The sequence below is a fragment of the Squalius cephalus genome (assembly GCF_949319135.1).
Source record: "Squalius cephalus genome assembly, chromosome: 20".
Lineage (NCBI taxonomy): Eukaryota > Metazoa > Chordata > Actinopteri > Cypriniformes > Leuciscidae > Squalius > Squalius cephalus.
Genome location: NC_137141.1, coordinates 6336958 through 6349233, shown reverse-complemented (window position 1 = coordinate 6349233; position 12276 = coordinate 6336958). Strand labels below are relative to the sequence as shown.

The 12276-nt window shown below is 37.6% G+C and overlaps 1 protein-coding gene across 8 annotated transcripts in view; it reads left to right on the top strand.

Annotated features, from left to right (window-relative positions):
* ralgapa2 (Ral GTPase activating protein catalytic subunit alpha 2) overlaps positions 1–12276 on the top strand; it is a 182610-nt gene that overhangs the window by 81665 nt on the left and 88669 nt on the right. For 6 of the 8 annotated variants that reach the window (XM_079854349.1, XM_079854348.1, XM_079854346.1 and 3 more), the window contains exons 15-18: positions 2365–2602; positions 4069–4242; positions 9010–9153; positions 10610–10720. In XM_079854349.1, coding sequence (XP_079710475.1) covers positions 2365–2602; positions 4069–4242; positions 9010–9153; positions 10610–10720 — 667 coding nt within the window. The remainder of the gene's footprint in view (positions 1–2364; positions 2603–4068; positions 4243–9009; positions 9154–10609; positions 10721–12276) is intronic. The other 2 variants (XM_079854347.1, XM_079854350.1) reach the window with 1 other exon arrangement.

The window sequence follows — 12276 nt, the reverse complement described above, 5'->3', positions numbered from 1 at the left end:
CCGCTTTATATTGTTACAGTGTCGGTAGTATATGTAAATGAACTATGTTTACTCGTTCTCCGTGTTACCTGGACAGAGAAATTCAAGGTTTTTTGTCAGCAAACATTTTGTATAATACGGCAGACACCTAAAGTACCGGTACTTTGGTATCAGATCGGTTCTGAAATTCTAAATATATGGTGATACCAGCATTTCTTCAGGACCGCTAGTACAGAGTACCAGGTATATTCAGTGCCCGCTGATAGCTCCGCCGTTTGTATCTGTGTAAGTGCTCTGTGAAGAGCTTCTAAGGTTTCTGTTTACAACGTGTTGATCATTTTTGCCAATCACAGACATATCTGTTGAGCGCTTGAATGCAATGAACCAATCAGAGGCTTTTAAGTTAGTCAGAATCAGCTCAACATTGCTCTAAAAACCATTCTGCATGCTTGGAAATCCTTTCATTATTACCAACAAAGTCTAAACACCATGTAAATAAGAGATTGATTGTGCGGTGTAGACAGCTCTGTTGATTACAGCTGGAGTTTTCACAAGAGTGTAGCTCTCAGTGAGCAGGCGTGATTGACAGCTTCAGTGAATATAAAGGGAGCATTCTTTGCTCGTTTTTTGTTTTCAACCCATGTACAATTTGAATAAAAGTTTTGTTTTTCTCACTACTAAGTACACTGCAGAGTTTCTGGATTTACAGTTGTATTAAAATGCGCCATTGAATCCGAAACTGCAATGGTTGACAGTGGTATAACCATAGCATACAGTCTGATACTTTGTCAAAATAGATCTGTGCATTAAGTCTTGGAGAGTAAATGCAAAATAATAGAATAATATGTTTCTTTGTAAATACTAAACTCATTATATATTATATTTTTTGTTAAATAAAATGATAAAATAGTTCCAACAGTTTTTGCTGTGGTACCGAAATTGGTACATAAAACCGTGAAATGTTACTGGTATTGGTACCGACTACTGCAATTGTGGTACTGTGAAATCTACAGATTATACTTCTGCATTTTTGCATCCCCGCCCACAGACATTCGGATTGAATGAGAGTTATTAACAGAACAGTTATTGTAAGGGTAGGATTATGACTGATGTTTGTATCATACTTTGTCTTCTCTTTAAACAGCATTATGGTAAAAACACTATGGCATTGCGTTCATCAAAGAGTGCCAATATAATTTAATTTCATTATAAAAAATATTTACGAAAAGATATTAAGCAGCACAACTGTTTTCGACATTGATAATGATAAGAAATGTTCCTTGATCATCAAATCAGCCTATTAGAATGATCTCTGAAGGATCATGTGACGCTGAAGACTGGAGTAATGATGCAGAAAATTCAGCTTTGATCACAGGAATAAAATAGGCTACTTTTATTTTAAAATATATTCAAATAGGACAGTTAAAAAAAAAAAAAAAAAGCATTCTTGGTGAGCATAATGCCGTGTGTCCACCAAAGCGTTTTTTTTCACACAGCTGGCGTATTTTTTCAGTTGTTTTCAATGGCAGCGGCGCGTTTTTAAAACGTCATGAGCGTAACGAGGCGCTGAGCGTTTTCTTCACGCTGAAGCGCTGAGCGCTCTGTGTTTTTTACAGGTCGCCGAGAGTTGAAGAATGTTCAACTTTGGGTAAAACGCAGCGCACATCATTGTCACTTTTTACCCAACCGTCCAATCACAGTGGAGGAGGGGCGGGACTAATACCACACTGACTAACCGCCACATTCTGCTTGTACAACGTCAACAGATGAGGACAACAAGAAGCATAATAATGGAACAAACTCATTTAAAACAAGAGCTATAAAAAATATGTTAGATTGTATCGACATTTTAATATAGATTCAACACAGAAACAAAATATGTGTGAAATGAGATACTAGTAACACTTTCGCGGATATCCCGTATCATAACAAGCAAAGTGTCTCAACTGAAAAAAATGCTGCGCTGCCAAAACGCTCTCAAGCGCCACAGCTAGGCGTTTCCAGCTGACTATGCTTTGGTGGAAACACGGCCTAAGAGAATGCTATCAAAAACGTTAGAAATCTGAATAGAAAATAGAAAACTAAGCCCAAACTTTTGAATGGTAGTTTACACTGTTAATGATCATATGATCCTGTGTCGTAAGAATCGATTTGAACAATGAGTTTCAACATCAAGCTAATGTTCTTTAATTCTAAAATTCCTTAAAGATGTCTTCCTATAGGGTTTACCAAATCTGTACATAGAACTGTAAAATCTTTGAAAAGCGCAAGACTGTTTTACCCTTCATCACACGTGTAAAATTGTGATTGTGATAATATAGTTGAAAAGGCCTGATATCCATGATATCATCTGATGTTTGATTTGTGTGCTGCTGTCATTTGCAGACGATCTTCGTGGCGTGGGTGCGGGCCAACCTGACGGTGTTTATATCCCGTGAGCTGTGGGACGATCTGCTGGCTGTGCTGTCGTCTCTCAGCCACTGGGAGGAGCTGGTGTTCGAGTGGGCCAGCATCATGGACTCTCTCACTGCAGTACTGGCCCGTTACGTCTACGGTCTCGACCTCCACAACCTGCCGCTGGACAAACTCTCAGAGCAGAAGAAAAAGAAGCAGCGTGGCAGAGGTGTGTGTGTGTGTGTGTGTGTGTGTGTGTGTGTGTGTGTGTGTGTGTGTGTGTGTGTGTGTGTGTGTGTGTGTGTGTGTGTGTGTGTGTGTGTGTGTAAACTACATGGAGTGTATTTGGGCGGGCTGATGGAGCTAAAATGTAGCTTGAGTTTTGCACTCAAACATCTGCATAATTTATTACTATAAAATTAAAATTTGTGTTTTATTCACAAATATTAAACGAACAACATGCATTAATAATGCATTAATTAGGGCAGTGCATAATAAAACGGTCTATAAAGGATATCATATTTTTATATTCTTATTCAAAATAAGCAAAACTGCTTCTTAGCTTGAGGCTGACTATAGAAAATCTATCACGATTGACAAAAATATTAAGCAGAACAACTATGATCAATCATAAGAAATGTTTATTGAGCATCAAATCATCATATTTGAATGATTTCTGGAGGATCATGTGACACTGAAGACTGGAGTAATGATGCTGAAAATTCAGATTTGATCACAGGAATAAATTACATTGTAAAATAGAAAACACATAGAAAACAGTTATTTTAAATTGTAATAATATTTCATAATATTACTGACATTTTTGATCAAAAACATTTAAACATTTGAATTATTCCAAACTTTTGAATGGTAGTGTATGACATGCGGTGTCATGTAGTTTTTATGATTGCATTTGTCTTCAACTTAAGATAGAATTTAGTTTAAACATGCTTTTGTGGTTTTTGCAACTCCTGGTACAATATTGTTTTTGTTTTGTTTTGATTTTTGTTTTTTTAACACAATGCTGAAAGTCATACAGCAGCTGTGTGAGACACATCAGACTTCACTTACACACTTGTATGGTGAAATTGCTTCTTTTTCTAAGTTAATCCATAATTATTTTGACCATAATTAATGCACTGTCATGCAGCAAAAATAGACACGAAAACAGCGCGATGCCGCAGCGCATCAGCATGCAGTGTAAATGCTTTGACCTATTACTGAAAAATATTCGTTTCTTATGCTCTACTTATGTCTAGTGGGAAACAGACCTCACTTGTGCACATCACTGGTTTTGACTATATTTGACACTATTTATTGTATTAAATATATTGATATTAATGTATTTCCTCTAAAATGGCACAGGCTTTCCTTTTGGTCAATTAACTCTTATTTTTAAATGGAATGTCTTTTACACAGAAATGTCATAAAAAGTGGATTGTGAACACCATTTTAAGGTAACTTTGTGATTAAACAAATATAGTGGAATCAGTGTGTGTGTGTGTGTTTAGGTAAACCCTACGTTATGAGGACAAAATGTCCCCACAAAGATGGCAATATCCAAAATCCTTGTCCTTGTGGAAATTTTTTGATGTTTAGGGGATAGAATATAGAGTTTATACAGTATAAAAATGATTGTTTATGGAATGTCCCTACAATACATGAAAACCCAACGTGTGTGTGTGTGTGTTTCAGGAGTGATGCAGGACTCACAGAAGTCTGCCGATAGCGTGCGGACCTTCTCTTTGAGCTGGAGGAACTCTGAAGAGCAGAGCGGCACTCAGGAGCCCATGAGGTTTCGCAGCGCCACCACCACTGGAGCTCCTGCCGTGGAGAAAGCTCGCAACAACGTCAGGCAGAAAGCTTCAGGTCAGAACCAGCTTCAGGACTCATGAGCTCAGACCATCTCATGTGTCTGCATGGTGGTTTGATAACATCATTCCATGCAGGGCTCTATGAAATCGGTTTTTATTTATTTATTTTATCCCAAATTCCGTTTTTGTAAAAAAAAAAAAAAAATCATTTCAAAATTTCTTTTTTCCATTTTAATGTTTAAAGAAAAACGTTTGTAATCAAAAAGCATGTCTAATTGATCATGAAAATACAATTTAACAGCATTTTATTAAACATTTTTAGGGCCTTATGAAATCTGTTTACCGGTATGTTGTTTTATGTCCAAAAATCTGTTTTAATTCTTATAGATTCTGTTTTAATGGTTTAATTAAATTTCTAATGATCAAAAAGCATGTCAGATCAACATTATAATAGTTTATTAAAGGTTTTTTTTTATTTATTTTTTATAATAATAGGGCACTATAAAATTTTGTGTTGGCTTTAATTTTTTTCTGGATTTGTGATTTAATACAAACTTATTATCCAAAACTCTGGTAATTAAATGCAGGTTTAAAACATTAAATTTAATTTTCAATAAAAAATTAAATTAAATTAACCCTTTAAAATGCAATTAAATTATTATTTTAATTATTAATATTTTGGCAAACAAACAGCACAACAGAGGTTTAATGTTAAAATTAAAACTTGGAAAAAACATTTTGATGTTCCCTAAAAAAATAAGAAGTTTTGCAAAAAATTATTTTATTATTACTTTGAGAAGTACATTCTACTGGACAATAGTAATATATTTAATTCTGTCACAATTTGTCCAATCTTGATTATTTGTAGATAACAAACCTGTGCCGCTCATTCACACAAAATCAAAAGAATATGCAGACTTCATATTTAAACCAATAGTGTTTTTGCAGTTTAATATTCACAGACACATCACAATTTGATTAAGTGCACAGCTGTGCTATTAATACATTTATACAAAATTTGCCAAATTGCGTGACATTCTGCGTTATACTGTAATTACATTTGAATGACTGGATTCTGCGATTCTGTCCGCATTTTCAGCATTGCGTAAATCATATGTCCCTGAAGATGACATTGGGCGAGGAGCTTCACTGGGACAGAGGAATATTCCTCTTGCTGTTACCATCTATACAACAAGTTCAGCTGAACACATGTGATCCAAGTCTAGTTGACTTACACACACACACACATCAACTAGTCACTTCAACCCCTGATTAGAGTTCAACTCTCTCTCAAGCATGAATTTTCTGTTTCTTTGTCTCCTTGCATGGACATGCGCAGAAACACTTTCCATTGACTGTCTCCTGGTTTGAAGATGATTGTATCTCTTTATAGTGGAGAGCTTGTTGAGTTTGGAGCAGATGTGTTTGAGACTGAAGGATGCCTCTCACACACACCGCCCCCAGAAACATCCTCGACTGTGTTTGTGTGTGTGTGCGCACACATGAAACGGCGTGGCTTTAAATTCCCTCCTTTTCTTTTGCCTAATTGGATTTCTCCTACATTGTTCTTCAAACGGCCCAGCGTCCTCTCCTGCTCGTTAGGAGAGCCGCCTCATCAGACTGCCTGCCTGTTTTTGATAGTTTCATTAAGAGCGTAATTAATGCTCATTAATATGCATAAATAGGTAACTCAGCGAAAGCGATGTAATCTAGAAAGAAAAGGCAGTAATTAAAGCGCACCGTAGAAGGAATAATAGAGCCCTCCGCTTTCTCGGCTCTTCTCCAGACGTGACATGGAGTGGCCAAAAAACACAATGCTAATATTTTGTCTTATCTGAGCTGGCAGAGAAAACTTGAAAATAATGTGCTTCATATTTCCTGCTCGGGGATTGAGTATCAAAGGATGGCACGAGCCGAACGAGAGCACGGTTAGAAATCCTCAAAGTGTGTCCTCTGTTAGACTTCAGCTTAAAAATACCAATACGGGTTGGTGAAAATGCTCTTTACTGAACAGAACGCTTACAGCTTTCATTCAGGTTGTGCTTTGATGTGATGCTTTCATGAGGTCGTGGAACAGAATCTATATTTTAGTCTGTGCGTTTTTATTGGCGTTCACTGTTACTGATTCTCATAGTTTGGCTTAGAAGGACCTCTTGTCCCTGCATAGTTCATAGACGTGACTGATACATTAGTTCCTGAGGCTCTAGGAGAGGAAAGGTGTAGTATTACTTTAACCAATAAGACTTGCTGGTCGCTCATGAAGAAAATGATTTTGTTCTATTTTCCACTGAGGTAAAAGTTGTTCAACTGTTGTCTTTAATGGACAGTTTGTGTAGTTGTAGACTGTTGAATGTCTTGCATCAGACTGACATTCTTATCCAGCTTTTCCACTAACTCCAATGAATAACAGACCGAAGTCATTCATTTCCAGTGGAGAATAGTATGCAAATGAATGCAAATATGCAAATGTAGAATTTTCAGATCTAATTTGAGCTTCGGCTGTGTTGAAATATTATGCGACTGCACGACCAGATGTGATGCATTCTAATCAAAACTAAGAGCACGAGGTGGGAATGAACAGTATTAAATGTTAGTCTTTTAACATGTTTTGTTCATCATGATAATCTTCACACATGAACACATCTAGACATAAGATGTAAACAAGCTTCACCATGGTCACATGACTTCAGCGTCACCAGCATTAAGCTTCAACAACTCTTTCCCTGAATGTTCGAGTTAGAGTAGCTTGCAAGAGCGTGATTATAAACACGATGAGGCTGTGAAAGCGACTAGTGAGTGGATGAGTTTACCAGGGCTGCGTTTCTAAATGCATTCAACTATGGTCGCAATTTCCGTCGTTAATATCAGCATAGTTCATCGAGTCATTGTTTCCCGAAACCATAGTACCAATAAACAATCGCAAACAGCATTGAAAAGTTCTCTCCACCTGTGGTTAGAAACTTAGTTTCTTGTTTGCATGACTTAAATTTGTTTATTGACTTAGTAAATCCTTATCTTGAGCAGAATTAAGTTTTTTCATTTCAATTATATATAAATTTCATTTACATCTTTGAGTTTGTCAAGAGATTTAAAGTGCCGTTTTTGAAGAGTGTTCATGTGTGTATGTGATCTAGTACATAAGAACAAGTCTACGAATGAATCTGGAAATAAAGTAGCCTGGGAAAACCCAGACAACTTCCGGCAAATTCAGATTTGCTGGAGAAGTAGTCTGGCAAAGAGCTCATTCAAGCCCATTTCCATGGCCTAGAAATCACGGCACCAATCAGAAACGTTGAGGCGGGCTTTACACACTGACGATCGCTCTGATTGGTTTTAGGTCTATCCGATTGCGCCCAGAGGCATTTGAGCGACGTCCGTTCAACTTTTAAATGCATTATTATATTCAAATTGCAAACACATGAGGACAGTCTCCATCTCCACTGGCAGATGAACATGCTACTACATTTCTCTCCGAAACGGTAGGAAATTAAATTAGATTTAATAGAGGATTTTAACTGTGACACGATGATTGACAGGGCAGTTTAAGTGACAGGATGCACGCGACAGATCCGTCCGATAAAGATGACGAAGTAGTATGTCCCAAAGCTTGCCGACTTTTTTGCTACACATTCAAAAGTAAATACCTTTTCTTCACAAAAAGAGTACATACTTTTATGGCGTAGTGTAACTTAGGCGAATTGGGACGCAGCATATGGCTTTACACGATGCCGATCGCTCTGATTGGTTTTAGGTCTATCCAACTGCGCCCAGAAGCATTTGTGCGACGTCCGTTGGTGACGCCCCTTTGGAAATGATTTGTCTATGGAGCTTTGCCAGACCATAACTCAATTACTACTGAGAATGGTCTGGTTTTAACCAGGCTAGAAATAAAGAAAAATGACTGAGAAAAATTAGAATTAGTCCTCAGATGCCATATCTGTAATTTATAGCAAACAAATCTAAATCATCAGTTCGATCTCAAACAGATTCATTAAAAGAAAATATTACTCCACCACATGCGTGACATCATTAACCAACGTGGTTGAACAACAAATTTGCAGCAATATGGTTTTGGTTTCGGGTCATGACTAGCTAGCTAATTTTATATTTTTAGAAATTACTGATATATTTACTGATGTAATTACTGATGTATTTTATTTCGTAGATTAAAACTTGAGAACATCTTGAGATGTTTTTTGTTTTTTTTTACCTTATTCTATATATATATAAAAAAAAAAAAAACCTTGACTTTAAGACGATGGAATTAAAAGTGCTAAAATGCTACAAAACTGCATCAACCCTTCATTGATCTAAATACCTTATGTAGCCATTCCCTTTTCCAGCGCTACACTTGTTTTCCATCTTTCAGTTTGTTTTTCCACAGCATAAAGGTACAGTAAGATCTTGCAAATTTATGAATGAACCGATTGTTTTAAAATCTTCCCGGTCTACTGACATCTATTATGACATCTCATTACAACATGATCACTTTCGTTAACTCTGCAATAAGTAAATCCACTTCACCAGCTAATTACTCTTCGACAGCGATGCCATGGAAATACACAGAGCTGCCGCAAAAACGGATGTTAAAAAAGAAATTCAAAAGATGGCTGTGCGCTTGTTTCTCTGATGCGTAAGCTCTATTGGTGTGAGTTCGGTTGTTCAATGGTCTCTTTGTTGGCACATAAATGACACACTTCAATTTTGATAAATTGTCTGGCTTTTACCACAGCTGTAGAATGCAATTGATATGTTTCCCTGTCTCTCTGTCTGTCTGTCTCTTTCTCTCCCCTGCGCGCTCTTTCCCTGCTTCTGTGGGCAGCTAAGCGAAGTCAGTCTATCAGCAACTGTGTGCATCTTTGCGAGGCTTTGCCGGCCACTAAGAGTGTGCCCATGCTCCTCCACACTGTCAGCTCTTTCTTACCTGGTATCTCTCACAACTCTCACTGCTCTCACAGACTCTCAGGTAACTTCCTTTTTCCTCTCTCACAGAGCTTTCTTTTCCCGTTTTCCATCTTGCTGTCGTTCGCTTTCATTTAAGATTTAGCATTGCCAGGAAAAAGGCAGATAATTCATTGTGTGTATGTTTTTATAAAGACACGGTTTATTTTCTTTCCAGACCGTGCTGAGAGCACTGATGGAAACACTCGCTCACTTCATTCATGCTTTATTCACAGATTCAATTAAAGTGTCCTTAAAGCTGCAGTCCGTAACTTTTTTGGGTTAATACATTATTGTACAGCAAATACATAACCAGCCAGTGTACAAAGCTATCTGCTTGCCTTAGCTCAATTCAAAACGGTAAGCTTGTAATTATGTTTTTAATTCCAGTGGTACTGGTGGATTTCCGCGGAAATTCAAGCATGTCTTTGCGTCATTACGTCACATCTGTACACATAAAGGAGTCGTCTCAGCTAGTAGGCCATGAGTGTGAGGATGCTGGAAGTGGAGATTTATAGCCTTTTCTCACAGCACTTGATATAATTAAACTTGTCAATTTAATGGCGGATCCAGAAAGGTTCAAACTACAATCACCAGTGACAACTGGAGATTCACCCGTTGTAAAACGCGAAAGACTTCGGACTTCGGAATGGCTACAGACAAAAAGAGACTGCAAACGGCCCATGCGAAAACAAGGATAAACATCGGAAGGGCATTGTAGTCACGCAATGCTGATGTTGTTAACATTAACAATTTGAGAACAAAGTATAATTTGCACGGTTTGTCGTGATATGATAAGCAAAGCGATCGTTAGATTTAATCAGCGTGATTTACTGCAATGCTTTTTTTTCCCCTTAGTTGCTCAGAACAAAAGTGGATGTTACTTGTTCAGACGACATTTTCCGGTGAAAATTCTTATGTTGGTCGTACTTCCAAAAAGTAGAATCTGTGATTGCGAATGCCAGTATCTACACCGACTGACAGCCGCACATTCTCCTCAAAACATTGGATTCATCCGCGCTGTGCCGTGCCGAGGCACAACCCACGTAAAGTTGATAATTCCGCGAACTGCAATTGCAGATTTCGAACAGAGATGTTGACAAAGAGGAAAAACTAGGGACTGCAGCTTTAAGCATGTGGAGCATCTAGTAACTTTAGTGTGTTTGCAGAAGCATACAAACTGTGTAGACAGTCAGTGAGTTTCAAAACCTTGCAGAGCACATGAAAATCTGCAAATAAAATTATGCAACTCTTATACTTTATTTCCATCAATGTGCAAATACGAAGAAAAAAAAAACAATGTTTTCCATTAGTGCCCTCAGAACTGCCTGTAGCAAACTTCAGTTATTACATTTTTTCCCTATTAGTATGAAAATAAATAGAATGGACAATGTATATAATTTTCTTCTTGCGAGCTCTAATCAGCATGGTGATCGTATGAGGTGCAGTATTGCTGACAGTGTGTCTGTTTTGTCCGCTAGACGTGGAGGAGTGTCAGCTGTCCGAGTGTGAGATGGGGGATGCAGACAGTCCTCTGCCCCGCAGCAGCAGCACCTCTGACATCACACAGCAGATCAACGACACCTTCCCAGGTACCAGCACAATCACACAAACTACACACGTTAATATACTGACAGTAAAAACACCTTTGCATTGGCTTTGCATATCTCTAAGGCAATGATATACTACTATTATAATGCATATATTACTATTGTAATACAACTGCACTATAAAATAATCGTAAATTAAGTATAATAATGTCTTTTTATATATATATATATATATAGTAAAATACATTACTTATGTCTTAATGTCTTCACTTTTCAAAAGTTAAACCTTTTATTTGTAAAGTCTTTTTATTTTTGTATACAACTGCATTTTCAATGAAAACAGGTTTATAAATCACATGAACACAGTGCCGTGCTTCGCTTTGGAACGTACAGTGCAATAGACTATTTACTTATTTCATTAAATCACAGCCTTTTGTGATTTGATGATCTATAGATGAGGCTATATTATGTTTTAACACATTTTATGTTATTATGAGGAGTTAAAAAATTTGGTTCACTATGAAACTGTGGTGGGCCTCATCAGTATCATCACTCTTAGCAGAGTCCTGCACGCGGGAGGGCACCTGACGGGGGAACCGCTAATATTTAATGTAACGGGTGGAATAATATTTACCTTGTCATTTGCGGTGCGGGTCGAGAATCAATAGACTGGGGCGGACTGCGGGTCCAATAGCCATGACTATTTCGACTCAATTCGGTACACACTGATAGGATGTGTTCACACTCTGTAGTCTGAAGACCATCAAAGGTTTCTATTTACAGCTGAACTGATTGACAGCTTCAGTCATTATAAAGGGAGCGCTCTTTACTCGCTTTCTGTATTTAATCTATTCACAATAGATTTGTGAATAGTTTTTAAAAAAAATTTCATGCTTCTAAGAGAACCTAATATCACATCAGTTTGTTCTCCAATTTCGCTTGAAGCCTTAAGAGCACAATTTCGTAAAAGCGCTGGATGGAAGTGGCAAGTTCTGCGCAATCTACTGATGATGCGCAAATTGAGGGTATGTTTACATGACAACGATATGCTTAAAACAGAGAAGTTTTTCCTTTGCGTTTTCTGCATACAGACGACACCATTGTCAAAACGATCCCCATTCACACGGATCTGCGGAAAAGACTAAAAACGCTGTATTCTGCTGCCAGGCCATTAGATGGCGATGAAACACTATAGACTGAACACTTAACACTGTGTCCTAACCAGACGCGATGCGATAAGATTCCAGCGGCAAATTATTTGTCTGTCCACACTAGCTGTTCACGTATTTCACGCGACGAAATACGTGAAAATCATTCAAAACCCACAGCCAATCAGAACAGCCTGTGGGCGGAGTCTCGCGGCAAGTGCACAGCACCAGAAAATGGATAAATACATAATCAAATGCACAAATATTACACCATTTAAACATTATTAAAAATACATAGGCTACTGAGTTACTAAAACAATATTTGTCAAAGAATACACTTGTTTGTTCACAGTTTGAACGTTCTTTCAAATTTGTTTCCATTTGTTTAATTTCAAGATCTGAGGTGAATTATCCATTGTTGCTTTTACAGCTACAAAGCTGGAGCTCTAA